Raw genomic sequence first — 20,219 nt, 5'->3', positions numbered from 1 at the left:
TGCATTGGGAGAACTTCTGTGCTGGAGACACCTGTATGGGGCAAGCCTTGCTTCAGTGGGGCTTTGGTGCTCACTGAGTCTGCCCCCTGAGTGTGTCTCTTATGGATCTGAGGAGTTGTAATCTGGATGGTCCCACTCTGACCACTGGGTACACTGGCTCTTGGATCTCTAAGGAGGTGCTAATTTAGCCTCTTCCTTAGGCTACCCAGCAGGAGCTATGGAGAGATCTGCAGATTCCTCTTCTTTGTTTGGGGTTTGGAGGTGCCCAGATGAGGCCCAGCTGTGAAGCAAGCTGCTGTGGGTCCTTGGGCCTTCTTCTGGAAGTTCTGGGTCTCTCTGACCCAGCTGCAGTTTGTTAGGTAATTTTCAGATTGCAGAGGACTAGGCCTTTCATATGCAAAAGCCTCTGCACACAGCTTGGGTGGGGCGGGGTCTCAGGGGATCAACAGGGCAGAGCAAGCAGCTATGGCTGCTCCTCAGTCCTACCCTAAGAGGCCCCGCGTCTCAGTGTCCTGCGGTAATCGCTGCAAGCGCCTCTGAGAGAAAGCCGCCCTCGGGGTTCCAACTGATGCCAGACAGTCCAGTTTCTCCCCATATGAGTCTGGGTCCCCAGAGATTCGCCCGGAACTGGAGTTCAGAGCAGTTTGGAGCTTGAGACTCCCTCCCGATTGAAAAAGACAACCACGTCCTCAGTTGCCAGCCCTTTCCGCATGCACCTCCATACCTCTGTACTTTACTTCCGCACCTCCTCTGAGTCTCAGTGTGCTTTTCTATTTCCTTCTAGTTGTAGAATTTCCACTCAGCCAGCCTTCCTGTGGTTCTGGATGATGTACGTTTTGTCTTTTAGTTGTAGTTTTGAAGTGGTTGTGCAAGGCAGCAATTTCAGGTGTTTACCTATGCCGCCATCTTGGTTTCTCTCTTCTGAAATTAAACTTTTCATACATACTTTTATCTGCACGTGTCTACATAAGTAAAAACATAAACTAATTTGTCATCTTTTTAACACATTTTGTACCGCTCAGGAGTTTTCTCTTGTTTCGCGTGCCATCTGTTAAGGACCGCTCACGAGTGTTCTCGTTTTTCACGCCCATGGTAAAAGGAGCGAATCTAGATACTTACGTAAATTTTGTTTGGTCCCTCTTCATAGAGGAAAATGTTTTACGCAGTACCATACGTTAAAAAAGTACTAGGAACTTTAATTGTTTAATAGTTTTTGTAAATAAAAATGTTATAATTATTGAAAAACAACACCTAAAGTGCATTATGATGATTTAAATAACATGCAGTTTGCCCCAAAACATGCAGTCCCTGGCGTATGTCTTAGAGATTTCTATGCAGTACGCAACGTGTTAATATACTCATTCAGAAAACTTACTTTATTATATAACGGACTTTCAGCTTTAAGGGACCCTCCCCTGCCTGAATTAGTCTATTACTAGAGGCCCGATGCATGAAATTTGTGCAAGAGTAGCCCTTCCTTCCCCCAGCTGCTAGCGCTGGCTTCCCTCTGGCACCCAGGACCCAGGCTTCCTTCCGGCCGCCAGCAGGCAACCAGGACCCGGGCTTTGCTCCAGCCCTGGCTTTGTCTGGAAGGACGTCCGAAATGACATCCAGAAGGACATCGGATCTAATTAGCATATTATCCTTTTATTATTATAGATATTGAAGTTTTACTGTATGCAGTTCTATTTTTACAAATGTATACATGCATGTAACCGGTACCCTAATCAAAACTAGAACATTTGTCAGAGAAAAATAAGTATCACATGATCTCACTTATATGTGGAATCTAATGAAACAAATAAACGTGATCAAAAACAGACCTAGAGACATAGAAGCGTGGACAGATTGTTAAACCTTAGAGGGAAGGCAGGGGTAAGGGCGAGTGGAAAGAGATCAGCCAATGAACTTGTATGCATATATGCATAACCCCGTGGACACAGACAATGGGGCAGTGAAGGCCTGGGGGGGGGGGGACTGGAGTAGGCTGGAAGAGGTTAATGGAGGAAAAAGGAGGACCTATGTAATACTTTTAACAATAAAGATTTTTTAAAAAACACAAAAAACTAGAACCTTTCCATCATCCCAGAAAGTTCCCCTATGCTCCTTCCCAGTTAGTCTCCTCCACCCCTGATCCAAACAATGACTAATCTGATTTATATTAACACTAGAGGCCTGATGCATGAAATTCATGCAAGGGGCTTGGCCCTCACAGCCCTGGCTTCATCCGGAAGGAGGTCATTTGGCTGTCCGGTCTAATTAGCGTTATATATATACACTGAGTGGCCAGATTATTATGACCGGCCAGATTATTATGACCACCCCATCAGTACTTCGTTGGGCCACCTTTTGCCTTCAGTACTGCGGTGATTCTTTTTGGCATTGACTCCACGAGATTTTGAAAAGTGATGGGAAGAATCTGACACCATGCCTGATGAATAGCACTGTCCAGTTCTGTGAGATTTGATGGTTGTGGAACCAGCTGCCTGATGGCTCTTTTAACTTCGTCCCACAAATGCTCAATTGGATTGAGATCTGGTGATTTTGGGGGCCACCTAAGCAAGGTAAAGTCTCCCTCAGGTTCTTGAAACCACTCCTGCACAATACGAGCACCATGGCATGGCGCATTGTTTTGTTGGAAGAAGACATCTCCATTGGGATATGCCATCAACATGAGAGGATGAACTTGATCAGCAAAGATACTTAGGTATGTTGTGCTATCCAGACATTTATAATGGTCTGTCCCTCTAGCAATTTCAGCACGAAATTATAGCTAATTTGCCTACAAACATCAGGTGGTCAAAATAATCTGGCCACTCAGTGAGTGTGTGTGTGTGTGTGTAATCTTCTGGACATCCTTCCAGACGACCTTCTGGACGAAGCCAGAGCTGCGAGGACCGAGGCAATCCACCACAGCTGCGAGGGCCGAGCCCCTTGCACGAATTTCGTGCACCAGGCCTCTAGTAATATATAAATTTAGATATAATATGTAATATACAAATTAGATATAACTGTTTTAGAACCAAATAGAATCATAGGTACTCTTGTGTCTGGCCTAATTCACTTAGCATGTTTTTGAGATTCATCCTTTTGTATCATCTATCAATAGTTGGTTCCCTTTTTATCCTGAACAGTATGCTAAACTACTCTTTTTAGTAGAATTCTCTCTTCCAATGAAGTTATACAGATAAAAGCAGATAGAAGCAGGATTGCACTGACTAAAGAGTGATAGGGCCAGGGTTGTGTACTTGCTCAACCTCGCTGTCCTACCCAGAGGTTCCTCAAAGCACAATTTTGAATCTATGAATATAAATTAATCCACTCATTTTATGCATAATAAACCTATCATACAAGAAGGTGAAGTAACTGGTCTAAAGTATGCAAATCATTTTTAGCCAACCTAGCCCAGAAGTTGATCTTCTGTCCTATATACTGTTCAGTACAGTTTTTTGAAATTTTTTTTCACTTTTCATTTTAAAGAAGTTGAAAAATTATTGAAATAATCCTCATATACTCTTTGTCCAGCTTTGCCAACTGTTAACACCTTAGATAATCCATAACATAGTTATCAAGATTAGTAAATGATATTAGCTGATACATTATTAACTAGTCTCCATGTGAAATTGGAATTTTGCCAGTGGTCTTACTGATACTGTTTTTGGTTGGTTTCAGGCTCACACTTGCACTTAGCTGTCATTTCTCCTTAGTTATCTTTAACTAGGGGTAGTTCCTGTCTCTTGTCAACATTTTTTCATAATACTGGCCAGTTAGTTTGTACAATGTCTCTGAATCTGAGTTTGCCTAACGTTTGCTTATTATTGGATTCAGATTATACATTTTTGGCACAAATACCACAAAAGCGATGTTGTAACTTGCTCAGTGCATTGTGTCAGTAGGTTGTCAATGTGTCTCATTCTTGATAATGTTAACTTTGATAACTTGATCAAATTAATGTTTGGGGGTCTCAAGACCCTTCAACTTTGCTCTGTGTAATTTTATTTGAAAAGTACATTCTGGTGGTTGCCAGAGACTGGGGAAAGAGGGGAGGGATAGGTAGATGTTATTAAAGGGTGAAAACTTGCAACTACAGATAAATAAGTTCTGGAGAGCTAATGTACAGTATGGTAATTATAGTTAATCATATTCTATATACTTCAAAGTTGCTAAGACTCAAGATCACAAATGTTCTCACCACAAAAAAAGAAATAATTGTGTGATATGATAGGGGTGTTAACTAACATTATTTTAGTTATCAGTTGTAATATATAAATGTATCAAATCAACACATACACCTTAAACATACACAAAAAAGAAAAGCCAAAGTCACCTATGATCACCATGTCTTGAAAACAGGCTGTTAGTGACAGAAGGAGACTTAACTTGCCGTAGCCTTAGAAGTGGTTTCCATAAAATACACACACACACACACACACACACACACGTTAGTGGCTTCAGTACCCTCTATGAAGCCCTCCGTGTCTTGTGTACATTTGACCACTCCCATCATGTGTTTCCATTGTACCCCATAGAAACCATTGTTGAGACATATGTGACATCTTTCTTTGTATATCTACAAAGAAAAGTGTGTTCCTTCTACTGGACCATAAACCCTGTGATCCCCTGCCATAAAAAAGGGGAAAAAAAGCATTTGCTACTAAAACAGGTGTTTTGTTTTGAGTTAAAATCCATTCCTATTATTTATTTATTCTACTACTCAGATTGTCATAGATTTGGCTCCTCTGTTCTTTCAACATATCCCCATCATTTTTAAGTTTTTATTTTGTGATAAGAACAGTTAACCTGAGCTGTACCCACATAATAGCTTTAGAACTGTACAATACAGTATTGTTAAACTATAGGCACAACATTGTACAGCAGATCTCTATAACTTACTCGTCTTGCATAATTAAAACTTTATACCCATTGAGTAGCAATTCCCCATTCCTCCCTATCCCCATCCCCAACCTTTTTGAAGACTTCTTTATTTTTTAGTACCATAGGATTTTCTAAGCTCTTATTGTATTTTTACTGCTCCAGTACTAGAGTCGGACATTTCTTCAAGAAATACTGGTTTCTTTTATTTGCAAATGGTATTTAGTAATCAAGATCTGGGTGCTAGTTGAACTCAGTATGTGAACTGTTTATATGGATAATTTTGATGCCAGCCAACACCACAAAGTTTAGTTTAACCTATCTCTTTTCCTTACATATAACTCCTTTTTCCAGTGATGAGAAACCTAGTTCTCATTCTCAATATGTTCACTTATTTGCTCAATCCTAGAATATACTTACAATAGTTTCAGAACTGTTAACTTATACTCTTAGGAAAAACAAACTAACTTGAGCAATATATTTGTGTGCATTTCTTTTTGTCTTTGGCCTTGGAGTGTACCAGTATAGTCAAAATACTGTTTCCAAAGTTCGTTTTTGTTTTTCCCCCCTTTTCAACCATTTCAGTGTGGTTATGTTATTTATTTGTAATATAATTAGGTTAAATTTTTTTTTCATTCCAATTGGGTCCTTCCTCTCTAATCTTGACTGATTTTGATTAATTTTTGGTTATGTGAAACTGGCATGGCTCTCCTCAAGTTGAGATTCTCTGATGATGTTGTATAGTGAGTTAATGCCCTAAATGAAAGGAAGATTATACAAGTGACTTTTCTCAAATACCTCTTTTACTTACACATGGCTTCTTTTCTAAAATAAGATATTTGAAGTCATCTGTAAATGCATACCAATAGACAGAACCAGTGGTAACATTGTTATGTGACCTGTACTTTTGTCTATACAAATTCATATGTGTATACATCGTTTTCATACACTATATATACCGTTTTCCCCATTTTATTGAGTTACAATTCAAATAACAAAATTCACTGTAGTGTATAATACAGTGGCTTTTAATATATTCACTATGAAGTGCAACCATCACCACTATCTAATTCCAGAACGTTTCCATCACCCCAGTAAGAAACCCCAAACCTATTAGCAGTCAGCCCCAAAACATACTGTTTGCACTTTGCCCTTTTTTATTTAATATATTGTGAGCATTTTTTCACCCAGTTAAATATTCACCTAGAACACAATAATTGTGCAAAATACCCCCCCATGGACACTGAAGTAGTTTCCCCAACATCTTGATTTCCTTTTAGCACCAATCAGCATACATTTTAAACTGATCCTGCATACTCATTTTTTATTTCTATAACAGAAATTTACTAAAGATCTGAATTAGATTCTAGTTTATAGGTATATTATCAAGTTAATGTACCAGTTCTAAATGATTCAAGCAGCTAGAGTGTTTGATACCCTATATTTCACAGGAGGGAAAGCTTAGAAACTGCTTTTGTGTGTCAGTTTTCTTGTAATCAAGCCCAGGTCCTATTAACTTTGTATTTTCAAAAATAATATAACCGTCACATCAGGTTTACAGATTTTCCAAGACCCTGTTAACCAGTATCACCTGGTATCCAGGCCAAATATTGATAGTGATTAATAATGATAATTAACCCAGTATGTGTAATGTACTAGTACTTTGCAGTTTGACAAAAAAAACACACTTCATTTTCTTATTTAATCCTCACAAATCTCCTATGAGGCAATTAGTATTATTTCCATTTAAAATATATGAAAAGTAGGGCTCATAGAATTTACATAACTTGCTTTTGGAGCCATCTAGGAGGTGACAGAACAAGATTTCCACAATAGCTTTACTGACTCTAATTCCAGGACTCTTGTACATCATAGTTTGGGTTTACCAAGCCTTGGGCTCTGTAACTTAACAGCCCCACATGGAGATGGGTTGTTATTCTCTCTTACCTCTCCCTAGAAGGAGAGCTCATGAAGATTTGCCAGAGAGATCTACCTACCAGTCTAATCCCTAATTCCAGAGGCTTGGTGTGCCTACCATTGTGGCCTGCAATTCATTCAACTGCCACCAGATGGAAGGAATACTCTGTTAAGGAAAACAAAACAAGCATTAGAATGGCTAATGGTTACCAGTGATCTGTAATTAATGGTTCCCAAATTGAGGGAATAATTTATGTAGGTGGTACCCTCTATGTTCATAGGATCTCTATGTCCATTATCTCTTAGTTACTGACTTAGCAGTATTCCTTTTTCTAAAAATTTAAATTTATCTTTATTGTTAAAAGTATTATAGATGTCCCATTTTACCCCCCATTGACCCTCTCCACCCTGCACCCCCTCACCCCCCCACCCCCCGGGCCTACCACACTATTGTCTGTGTCTATGGGTTAGCATATATGCATATAAGTTTTTGGTTAATCTTTTCCAGTCCCCCCTCTCCCCTTCCTTCTGAGATTCATCAGTCTATTCCATGCTTCCATGTCTCCCGATCCATTTTATTTGTCACTTTATTTTGTTCATCCCAAAATGATTTCTAATACTTCTGGCCCTCTTTGGCTGAGATAAGAAGCCCTTCTCCTGCATCTTCAATTTGCTATTGCCTCACCCCTGGAGTACTTCAGTGACAGATCTTATTTATGTTTCTCCATGCAATCTACCTTGCATAATTCAGCCAGATTAATGTTTGGAAAATGCCACTTTTCAACTGTACTCCAGAAACTTTACTCTCCATTGTCTAAGGATTAGTCTGGCTTTTAAGGCACCCCACAGCCTCACCCTGTCTTGTTATCTGTTTAAAATACAGAAGGCCTTAACTTGGTTCCTGCTATTAACATATCCTATTCATGTTTAGCACCTAGTTCAGATGCTGATTCTTTATTTATTCAATCAACAAATGATTGAATGTGTTACCCTATGCCAAGCACTGTTTTAGGCCCTGAGAATTCATAATGGAACAAAACAGACTGAGTCCCTGTTCTCATGGAAATCACATCCTAGTAGGAAAGTCACACCTCCTCTTCCCACAAACTATCCCATAAATCCCATCAATCACTACCTCACAATTTAGAGGGTATAGAGGGGATAAATGGTGAGGAAAGGAGACTTGGAGTGGTGACCACACAATACAGAGTACATTTGATGTATTATAGAATTGTGCACCTAAAACCTATATAATTGTATTAACCAATAGCACACCATTTATTTCAATAAAAAAGAAAAAGTATGACTCTAGAAATGCTACGTACATTTTGCATTCTACTAGAATTGATACATACAATTGAGTGTTGCCCTTCCAGGTGATGAGCCCTTTGGAGCTATGGCATGTACTCTGATGCTGTATGAGTTATTCAAAACATGTATAGCACTTTTCTTTAGGAACATCCTCCAGAGCCTGTAGTATACTCACCTGAATATCCTCAGCTGTGGCAGATGCTCATCCTTTGAGGATGCATTGGATTTTTAAAAACAGCCTCAGGTCTCCCAGTATAGAAAATTACCTAAGTGAGAATGTGTGACAGAAGTAAGTAGACTGGTTTTTTGACATGTCTCAAAAATGGGCTCTTGAAGGTGCTTCCCAAAGGGAAATCCAGAGAAAACACAAGAAGATGACAAGCAGCACTCAGATAATGTCACAGCCTGCCTTATTTAAATTCTCTGCTTGAATTTTTTAAACCTGTGTTTCATATTCTCCCAATTAAATTATAAGTCCCTTAGGAATAAGAAGTTTCGTTTGGGTTTTTTTATGTATGTCACCCACAGGCAGTAAAACATTAGCTGATACTGTTAGTGTCAACATACACTGTAATAATTTCCTGACTCTTATTGGCATTAATTGATTTAAAATACAGGGTGGGCAAAAGTAGGTTTATAGTTGTAGTACATGAAACAGTTAATAAAGCTATTGTAATAATCATAACCTTCATGTCTTTTCCCATACGAACAACGGTAAACCTTTTATCCTGCCCTGCATACACTTACAGCTTTATGTCATTCTACTTTATGATTTTGCAAATCTAATTGGCATTTAAGATGCAGTACTATTAGGTACTTGTATTGTGTGATTTAATTTCTTCACACAGAAGACTAGCAACAGGTTTTTATAAAGTGAGATCGCTCTTCTGCCTTGGTAGGGCAAAAGTTCTTATTAATATGAATTAGTCATTTATTTTGAGGTTATTCACTTACAACTCTAGAATACAGACTTATCCTTCTGGATGTTAGAAGGGCTTAGGACTGACTATATGTAATAGTTTCCTGTTTTAGTTTAAAAATTTGATTAATTGAAAACTAATGCTTTTCTCCATTTCCCCCCCAGAACCTTTGTTTCATTTTGCCACAATTTTTGTACCAGTTCTTCTGCGGATTCTCACAACAGGTTTGTTTCCCTAGTTATTTGTTGTCATCTACTTTACATTTGCTATTAATAATTTGCCTTTTTATGTATTGGATTATAGGTATTGGAGAGGTATGCCTGAAGTAAAAGGAGGGTTGTTTTTTACTCAACTGTTAATCTTGGCTTGCATTTTGACAACAGCAAATGTTTGCGTTTTTGCTTTAACAGTGTTCTTATTACTTTGTTTTGAAAATTATTTAATATATCTGATTAGAATTGAGATAACCTTTAAAAGAATATTCTGGGGTTTTTTCTTTGTATCAGTGTATACAATGTTTTCCAATAATCCTAAAATGTTATAGTTTAATATTTCATCAAATAATATCTCACACCTTTGCAGTTTCTCAGATTGGTTTTCTAGAGAAACGTTGACCTTTACTAGTAAGCTGGCCACAAAGCTGTGATTCCTGGATAAAACCTTGGATTACTTGAGTAACTCTACATTTTTTACCCTCTATTGTCTTCTGAACATTTATTGCATAAAGAATATGATATATGTTAACTTGATACTTAAGTGGCAGGATAAGCAGACACATTTGTCAGTTTGTTTTAACAACTGAAATGGATTTTGCATTGTTTCTAGTGGAAGTACAGCTAAATATAGGAACTATAATGCTCAGAGACTCAAATTTTCATAGGTAATTTGTGAGCAGTTCAGTGATTTTGCCAAGCTGAACTACTGGTAACGTCACCACAAGTATTACAGATTGAGTTTCTAAATTTCAAGATATGTTTAATTCCTCATGGTAAGAAGTGATTTTTTTTTTCTAATTTCTTGGCAGAATTTTTAAGCGAATGTATTCTGTCAAAGGGAAATGACTGATCTCTTTGTCTTGAACTTACCTCTTTACCATTTGGTATGCTGTCTCTTACTTACATGGGTACTGCCATGTCATCAGCCACATAGGGCCAGTTAAGCAGATTGCTTTATGAATTAATCATCTAGCTGTAGGAAGTGCTATCAACTTTCTTGTATTCAAAATTTATAGTTTTAGCTACAGAGAGTTTTATGGATTCTGATGAGTCTGCTTTTCTTGAACATTGAAATTACTATTGATCCAAGTGTTTCTAATTCCTCACTTAGATGAATGCGAGTATTAAAAAACATTTCAAATTTTGTTGCAAAATACTAAAGGGAAATTGGCTTAATCTGGTTAAAACATTGTTTTTTATTTTGGAAGGAGCCTGTTGCTTTGTTATCTTTTTAAAACATGTTTACGAAGCACAAATTTTATGAAGAAAGGAAGGGCTTACTCCTAATAAGGTCAGCTGAGATTCAGACTCTGGGCTGTCTGGGGTCTGTTTAGGTTACCTTAACTGCTTAGATTTTCATAGGAGTTGATGTTTGGCTTCGTTAGTTGCTCAACTAGTATGCTCATTCACTTAACAAATTTATCTTGAGTGTCTAGTATGTGCCTGGCTAAGTGCTGGGGATACAACAATGATCAAAAATCTTACCCCTGGCCAAAACCGGTTTGGCTCAGTGGATAGAGCGTCGGCCTGTGGACTGAAAGGTCCCAGGTTCGATTCCGGTCAAGGGCATGTACCTGGGTTGTGGGCATATCCCCAGTAGGAGATGTGCAGGAGGCAGCTGATCGATGTTTTTCTCTCATCGATGTTTCTAACTCTCTATCTCTCTCCCTTCCTCTCTGTAAAAAATCAATAAAATATATTTAAAAAAAAAATCTTACCCCCGTAATGCTGGGGGAAAAACAGACTACATTCAGATAAACATATTGTCAGTTGCTGATAAATGCTCTGAAGGGGGTGAAAAAGGATAACAAATGGATAGAGTAACTGGGGAAGAGGGCCACTATTTTAGAGAAGATGATTTTGAAAGTTCTCTCTGATAATGTGACCTTTAGGTGGAAATGTGAAGGATATAAGGGAAGGAGCTATATGGATGTCTTAAAGTAAACAGAAGGTTTCTGAGGTGGTGACCTGGGGTATAATATCTTTAGTTTTGAATTTGGCCTAGTGCTCTGCGCTGAATGTAGCAACCTTTGTTGCAAATATTCTTGGAACCTTTTTCAATTTAGGTCCACATCAGGTGTTCTCTGCAAGCCTGAAATTTGGAGGGTTGTGCTATGGAGAAGTAGAAGTGGGACCAGGATTCTGATTCTTTAGCAAAAAGCAGGTCTTCCTTTAGCAAAGCTAGAGTAGTACTGGTCATGAAAATAAAACGTTTAACAGTAAGTAACTAGGGGACAAGAGGAAACCCAGAACTTCTAAATCAAATTCCAAAATTCAAGGTTTACACTGAAGAAAATTTTCAAAGCTCAAGTCCCTTCCTAAGATAATGCTTTTTATGTCTTATTTCTAAAACCTGGTTCTCACTACAGATTTATATATTAAAGGGGATAAGACTTTTTTCTGCAAAATATATCAAACATGAGAGTAAAGCAGAAAAGTGTTATTAGATGTATGTACTACTTTTCTTATAAATAAATAAATGAATGAATAAATAAATAAATAAAACATTTACAACAGGTTTAACAAATAATATTATCAAGTAAAGTTGTTTTGAGGACATTCTATCTTCTCTAATTATACATCTAAGAATTACAATTCTCTTTCATGTAACCTCAAACTACCATAATGGAACAAAAGCAGATTTTTAAAAAATATATATTTTTATTGATTTCAGAGAGGAAGGGAGAGGGAGAGAGAAAGAAACATCCATGATGAGAGAGAATCATGGATTGGCTGCCTCTTGCATGCCCCACATTGGGGATCCAGCCCGCAACCCGGGCCTGTGCCCTGACCGGGAATTGAACCATGACCTCCTGGTTCTTAGGTCGAGGCTCAACCAAGGAGCCACACCATCCAGGGCTCAAAAGTAGATTTTATTTTCATTTATCTCTATTGTTGAAAGTATTACAGATGTTCCATTCCCCACCCCCTTTGGCCCCCTTAACGCCAGGCCTACCGCACCATTGTCTGTGTCCTTGGGTTATGCATATGCATATAAATTCTTTGGTTAATCTCTTTCCACCCCACCCTCTCCCCTGATGCTTCTTTTGTTTGAATGAAATTCAAGACTAAATTATACACCAATCAATCGGAAGATTTTTTTTTCAATTTTCTCATTAGCAAAAATGGGTAATTGTATATCAACAGACTAGTACTCTCCCTTGAGAATTCAGTAAAATATTTTTACTGAGTTTAAATCTTTGTATATGAGAAGTATCTCCATGTTCATTGAGAATTTTGCATGCATATTATCTTGCTTTGTTTCTACAATAGGTAAGAGTTGGCCCTTCCTCTAGGCTCCCCCAACTCTTTGTACTCTCACCACCCTGCCTCTCCCTCTGCAATTTGAGTGCCTCAGCTGACAGGGTACTAATCTTTGTCCCCAGTGCTTGTCACTTAGTAAGCACTCAGTAAATGTTTTTGAAGTCAACTAATGAATGAACCAGTGTTCTATTCAAGTTCTCAACGTTTTGAGGCAACTCCCATTATGATAGTAAGTGAATCTTTATAACTATTGTTTGAAAATGCATAATTGTATTAATTTATGTCACATTTAAATACATTTTATTAATTAAAATAACATTTATATGTGTGAAAGTACAGATAAATATGGGATATTATTCATTCAGGCCACAGGTAATGGTTGTATGAAAACATCTAGCACTGTGTAGAAAAATACTGAACTCAATAAGTATATTCATTAAAATGAGGATCAGATAATACCTTAATTTTTTTACATAAAGGAAAATTTACAATATCAAGTCAGTCTTTTCCAAATGTGCTGTGGCTTCCATTATCTACTCAATCATTCATCCAGTATTTATTGAATGCTTTTTATATGCCAAGTGCTGTCGTAAGAGCTGAAGGTTGTCAAAGCCCTCTAGCCAAACACCACCAGGAACACATTTGTAGTTGATCAAATTTTGTTTATTACCGGATGCAGTGACAAAGAATATACACCATGAAGAACAGTGGGGCCTCTCAGGAAGAGAGTATTAGAAAGGTCTTATAAGATTTGGATTGAGTTAGGTAATTTGGGAAGGATTTAAGAAGATTGGGTGCTGTTAATTTTATGACTGGGCATTTTAGTAAATCTTACCCAGAAGGAATGAAGACTAGAAGGAGGCTAACCCTGTTATCGGTCAAGAAGCAAGAGTTACTCATATTAGCCAGAATGGGGGTGTTGGTTATTATTTATGATTTGAAAAATATTCATGCTCTGTCTGTGTTCAGATGTGATTGTGGAGTGGTCTTGTTTTTGTTTTAATCCATCATAGTCACAGAATGGCCTTGTTTGATGTTGCATTTCTGTAAAATTGTGCATGTTTGGCGGGAGAACACCTATGCCTAGCTATAAGTGACAGGTCAACTCTATGATGTCAGGGGCCACTTTACTCTTTTTCAAGCTACAGCAATCTAATGTGAATTGAAACAAACAAACAAAAAGTTGGGATAACAATAACTTATACCAGTCAAAATAGGCTTTAAAACAAAGACTGTAACAAGAAACAAAGAAGGACCCAGCAACCCCACTTCTTTATCTAAAGAAACCTAAAACACTAAATCAAAAAGACATATCCTATATAATAAAAGGGTAATATGCAAATCGACCGAATGGGGGAATGATCAGTCACTATGACATGCACTGACCACCAAGGGGCATACGCTCAACACAGGAGCTGCCCCCTGGTGGTCAGTGTGCTCCTACAGAGTGCTGCTCAGCCACAAGCTGGGCTGATGGCTGGCAAGTGCAGTGGACCTAAGCCATCAGTCAGACATCCCCTGAGGGCTCCCAGACTGCTAACGCGTGCAGGCCAAGCTGAAGGGGATTCCCCCCCCCCCACCCAGTGCACAAATGTGGTGCACCGGGCCTCTAGTACAATAAATAAAAAAAGAAAAGGAAAAAGACATATACATCCACATGTTCATTGTAGCATTATTTGCAATAGCCAACATATAGAAGCAACAACAACAAAAAAATACACACACACACACACACACACACACAATGGAATATGATTCATCCATAAAAAAGCATGAAGTCTTGCCATCTACAACAACATCAGTAGACCTAGAGGGTATTATGCTCAGTGAAATAAGTCAGAGAAAGACAGCTGCCAGATGATCACTATATGTGGCATCTAAAAACCAAAATAAACAAGCTGAATAGAAACAAATTCATAGATACAGAGAACATTATGACAGTTGCCATATTTTGGGGGTGTTAGGACAGGATGGCTGAAGGGATTAAGAAGCACAAATTGGTGGTTAAAGAATAGTCATGGGAGGTAAAGTACAGTTTAGGGAATACAGTCAATAATATTGGAATTATGCATGGTGCCAGGTGGGTACTTGATTTATCAGGGGGGATCACTTTGTAAGTTATATAAATATCTAATCACAGGATTATACACCTGAAACTAATATAATATTGTCAACTGTAATTTAAAAACAAAAACATGTTTAAAACATTTTTTTAACTCCTTTTTCAAACTGTCTTGTTTTAGCTTGTGATTTTTTCCAACACAACCTCTTGAAGATGATTGTTCAGTACATTTTTTTTTCTTTCATTGTTTGTCATTTCAGCCACTGTATGATGCTGCTTACCTTACAATGTACAATATCTGCTTCACATCCTTGCCCATCCTAGCCTACAGTCTACTGGAACAGCACGTCAACATTGACACTCTGACATCAGATCCACGATTGTATATGTAAGTTAAACATTACAGTTAAGATTTCCTCAGACTTACAAAGTTGTGGGTTTCACTTTGTATGAGAAGGAAGGACACAGACTGCCCACCTGGTTTGATCACATGATTCTCTGGCATTCAACAGGAAAATTGTATATTTCCTAGTTGTAGGTACTGTACTTGAATGTGTTTGAGCCATTTCGTTAAAAATCATTAATTCCTAAAACTTGCATCTACATTGTCGTAGAGTTCTGGAGTCTTAGAGGAAGACATGATATTTTAACTAGAAAAAAAAAACCCTCACACAAAGATCCCTTTAGAACATTGATTTTCTACCTATAATAGATTGAACTGATGATATTGTTAGGACTTATCTTGTAAACTGCCCCTGAAGCATAGCTTCTCTCTCCCTTTGTTAGGCCCATTCGAAAACTGTTTGTTGAAAGAATTAATGCATCAAGCCATTATATCCATTTTGTGTCAGTTGGAAATGCATGTGTTTCTGTATGCATGGGGACTTAGCACTAGCCCCAGTTGCTTAACCTATGACTTAATTGGATTTTTATAAGTTAAGCCTTAAAGCTAAGGATAAAGATGTTAATTTACAGCAGATTATAAGCATTGCTAAATAGTGGATGTCAAGTGCAGTACATAGACTTGTGTGGCTTATTTGTATGAAGTGAATGTGTACAAATTAAGGGATTTCTTTAACCAGTATGACTGATAAAACTCACCTTAATTATTAGACCTAACCAGATTTATAAAATATATCATCATCATTTTAAAGGTATTTACTATGGGAATTTTCAAACATGCACAGAAGTAGCAAAAAAAATACTATTAATACGGTGAACTTCCCTGTCCTTACCACTCAGCTTCACCAATTATCAATACAGAGCCAGTTCTCTTTCATTAATAACCATCTCTGCTCCACCAGAGACTTATTTTGGAGCAAATATTAAGCATTGTCTAAAATAGTTATTTCCGTATGTTTGTCTTAATGATAAGGACTTAAAAATAACAGTACCCTATCATACCTTAAAATTTTACAAGTTCATAATATCACATATTCGGCCAATGTTCAGATTTTTCCAACTGACTCATTTCTTTGAATTGCAGGCTTGTTTGGGTTTTTTTAAAAATATATTTTATTGATTTTTTACAGAGAGGGAGGGAGAGAGATAGAGAGCTAGAAACATCGATGAGAGAGAGACATCGATCAGCCGCCTCCTGCACATCTACCGTGAATGTGCCCGCAACCCAGGTACATGCCCTTGACTGGAATCGAACCTGGGACCTTTCAGTCCGCAGGCCGACGCTCTATCCACTGAGCCAAACCGGTTTCGGCTGCAGGCTTGTTTTAATGAGGATATAAGGTCCATATGTTGCCGTTGGTTAATATGCTTCTTGAGTTTCTCTTTTTTTTTTCTTGAGTCTCTTTTAATCTGTAGGTTAACCTGGCAATATATTTGCTGATGATATGGGATCATTTATCTTATAGATTTCCCCTGATCTAGAGTTTGCTGATTGCATTGATGGCATCATTTAACGTTTTTCTTTTCCTGTATTCGTTACAAAGGGATAGTTAGATCTAGAGGGAATCATAGAAACCTTGGTTGAAATCTTACAGAGTATCATCTCCCATGCTCTCATTTAAAAAAAAAAAAAATGAAGAACCAGGACCCAGAAATGACTTGCCTAAGAACACAGGGTATAACTAGAAGCCAAACTAAGATTAGAATTCAGTCCTCCTGATAATCAGCCCTGTGCTCTTCCCAGCAGGATGATCATTCTCAAACACTGAGCCAACAGTGTATTCTGTCTTATGACAACAACAAAAGTGAAGCCCAATAGTGCTATTGCTCTGATTTGAGTGGAGTTTGGGGAGCAGTGCGCAGAATCCTTCCCATGCAGCCCCAGCAAGTGCTCAAGCTAATTGTCTGAGTTCCAGTTTTGGCTTTGCCACTCACTAATTGTGTGACCTGCACAGGTTACTTAACGGAAATGAGCCTCAATTTCATCTTCAGTAAAATCTGGGCAACAAGAACACCTAATCTGCAGTGGTTTTATGAGGGTTAGATGAGTGACAACACATAAAAGAACTTAAAACAGTGCCTGGAACATAGTAAGTGTTCATAGATTGTAGCTATTGATCTTATTCTAACACTCTCTTCCACTTGACTTCTGGACTGTGCTGAGCACTTTCATACATTAAGAATGTTGAAAAAAAGAAAACTGTTGAGCACAAATTATTGTAAGGGTTTTCTGAAGTTTTACTTATTGAACAGCAGGTGTAGGTAATGAACCATTTTGCATAGAGCATGGTTCTCAACCTTGGCTGCACATTAGAATCACCCAGGAATCTTTAAAATCCTGATTTCTGGGCCTCATCCTCCGGAAATTCTGTTTCTTTGTTACTAATGTTGTGGCCCCACCCCATAACAAAGAAACAGAATTTCCGGAGGATGAGGCCCAGAAATCAGGATTTCAAAAAGATTCCCAGGTGATCCTAATGTGCAGCCAAGGTTGAGAACCACTGGCATAGAGGGTACACTTGCCACATCTGATGCAGAAATGAAAGCCATGACATACCTGTTGACCAGCCCAAAATTCCGTTTTCTTTGTGTGCTCTGATGAGACACTGCTCTTGGCCTGTCACTGTAGATTACTCTACAGGGGAGGCACCTCCCTAAAGATCCTTGCAAGAATTGCCCAGCAACTGCCAGCCAATGAGGCTTTTGAGAGTCACTGTCATGGGCTGAGTGAGGCAGAAGGTAGTCCCTGTGTTTCCATACCTTCTCTGGAGTTACGTTACACACTGTGGGAAGATAGGCAGGGACATCATAGTATGTTAGTAATATTCTGACTTGTACTAAGAAGATTGTGCTATTTTTGACAGATTTTAAACTTTTGCTCTGTCCATATCCCACTTATCAAATCATGACTGTACAGCTTCAAACATGTTATTTGACTCAACTAAAAAAGTATAAAGGGCATCCCAAGACCAAAAAAGGTTAAGCTCCCAGGAAGAAATCTTGATTAAAAGAAACATTTTAACAATTGTAGTTGGGAAGCAGAAGTATCTTGGTTGAGAGCATATGATTTAGGTCAGGTAAATCTAGAATTGTATATTAGCTCTGTCCCTTACTAAATGAGTGAACTCTGATGTGCTGCTACACTGGTGGTTCCCATACTTTACTGCATGGTAAAATCACCCGAGGAGCTTTAAAAATATCCTGATGCCCAGCTTAGTCTTACACCAATTAAATCAGACTGAGGTTGGGAGCCAGGCATCAGTGTTTTCAAAGATCCCCAGGTGATTCCAATGTGCATCAAAGTTTGGTATATCTTTTGAGGCTCCTTATCATTTACAGATAGGAGTGATAAAAATACCTATCTCATGTGGTTTTTATGTGGATAAAAATGGAATATATATATATATCCATACATACATATATATATATCTTGTAACCTACTTTTCTGACATATAATAAGTGCTCAATAAATGGGAGCTAATTGATTATATTAATATATATCAATTATATAATTGAGTATATTATTGCTGTCAGGTGACCAGAATTTTAACATAGAAATGCTTGGACAGTTTACTTCATTACCTCAATCAGGAGGTGATTGCATAAAAATAAACCTGTGGTTCAGTCTGACCTTTTACTGAAAGCCTTTCAGTCCCTCAGAGCTAGCTCCTTTCATTATAACAGGGTCAAACTCCATGTGCACTTTTGGCAATTTACCATAACTTTAAATAAACAGACTACAGAGATTAATTAACCTGCATTTTCCCCCCATTTCTCAATAGGAAAATTTCTGGCAATGCCATGCTGCAGTGGGGCCCCTTCTTATATTGGACATTTCTGGCTGCATTTGAAGGGATAGTATTCTTCTTCGGGACTTATTTTCTTTTTCAGAATTCATCCCTAGAAGAAAATGCAAAGGTAAAAAAAATGACATTGTTCTTTTGGTATTATAAGTATGGCTTATCTTTTTTCCATGAGCACTGGATCAAGTATACACATACTCTAATAGTAATCGTTTTGCAATTTTTTTAAAGGTAGACTAATTCTCACAACTTCTTTAGAACAGTAGGAGTGTTGAAGTATAAAATCACTTCCTATGTGCATGGCTAACTAGAGAGCTTATGTGCAAAACGTTTGGAAGCTTAACTTAACTTGGCTGTAATTTTTATTGGATGAACAAAGTTCTTGGGACCTCAGACTTTGGGCCACTGCACTTTGATTTGAGCAAGGCTTTTTCTGTTTTAAAAAGAAAGTCTCTAGACCCACTCAGTTCTTATTCATAGTGGCCTTCCATGCTTGGAGTTCAAGGGGGTAACTGACATATGGAATTCCCTTCTCTTCCTCCTTCCCTTCCACATGGTAGCATACTATTTTCCTGAAAGGCTACACTGATCCTGCCATTCCCTTCCCAGCAAGCACCAAATAGTGTAGCCCTGGCATTGGAATGATTTTGCCCTGTCTGCTGTGGAAGAGAATGGAATGATATCTTCCTACAGACACACAGTGGAAAATCAAACCAACTTGTATGCTGCTTTCACTGTGTTTGCTATTTCTGGGCTTCCTCTTTTATGGTAATTCATTATTTATCATCATAATGTGAAGCAAAGCTAAGGTTCAAAAAGAATTTACTGAGTACAGTGACTGTGTCTAGAACCTAGAATCAGTATCTGTTAGGGAAGTGATAGGCTCAATGGGTTTGAATGATACTTTAAATTAGGTATTATAGTCAAAACCTCTCTAAGTTTAGTATGAATCCATTAAACTTATTAATCACCATTAACTTTTGAGGAAATACAAATCTAGTACTTTAGAGTAGGTTCATGTAGCACTTACCAAAAAGCACTTGCCCTACTTAATCTCTCTGCGTGTCCTTGGGCAAGTCACTTCAGCTTTCCAAGTCAACTTTGCCCATCAGTAAGAAGGAATTTAATTTTATGATTTCTCAAGTCTTTAGCTTTATGAATGATTTTGTGACTTTCACTTTTCATTTGCCACATAAATTATATAGAGCTGACTCTTGCTTTTTTAAAAATGTGCTGCAGAGGAGGTGGATATTCTGCAGTCCCATTGACATGGTTCTTTTGCTCAGCAAATTCTTCAGGTGGTGCATGGGGAGCCTCAACACAGCCTACGTCCAATCCATCATCCATGTTCAGTCCATGATGTCCAGATTAATTAGATTTTACTGTATATGTCACCTTCCTAAATGTTTGCTAAAGTTACAGTAAGTGTAAGAACTGTTATCAGCAGTTAAGC

At 38.0% G+C, this 20,219-nt stretch overlaps 1 protein-coding gene across 1 annotated transcript in view; it reads left to right on the top strand.

Annotated features, from left to right (window-relative positions):
* The window catches only part of ATP11C (ATPase phospholipid transporting 11C (ATP11C blood group)), a 105,355-nt gene that overhangs the window by 68,853 nt on the left and 16,283 nt on the right, over nucleotides 1-20,219 (top strand). Inside the window, exons 21-23 of the mRNA XM_081115044.1 lie at nucleotides 9,185-9,244; nucleotides 14,822-14,949; nucleotides 18,746-18,881. Coding sequence (XP_080971170.1) covers nucleotides 9,185-9,244; nucleotides 14,822-14,949; nucleotides 18,746-18,881 — 324 coding nt within the window. The remainder of the gene's footprint in view (nucleotides 1-9,184; nucleotides 9,245-14,821; nucleotides 14,950-18,745; nucleotides 18,882-20,219) is intronic.

Source organism: Myotis nattereri (assembly GCF_964212035.1).
Source record: "Myotis nattereri genome assembly, chromosome: X".
Taxonomy (NCBI): Eukaryota; Metazoa; Chordata; class Mammalia; order Chiroptera; family Vespertilionidae; genus Myotis; species Myotis nattereri.
This window is presented reverse-complemented; position numbering and strand designations above follow the sequence as displayed.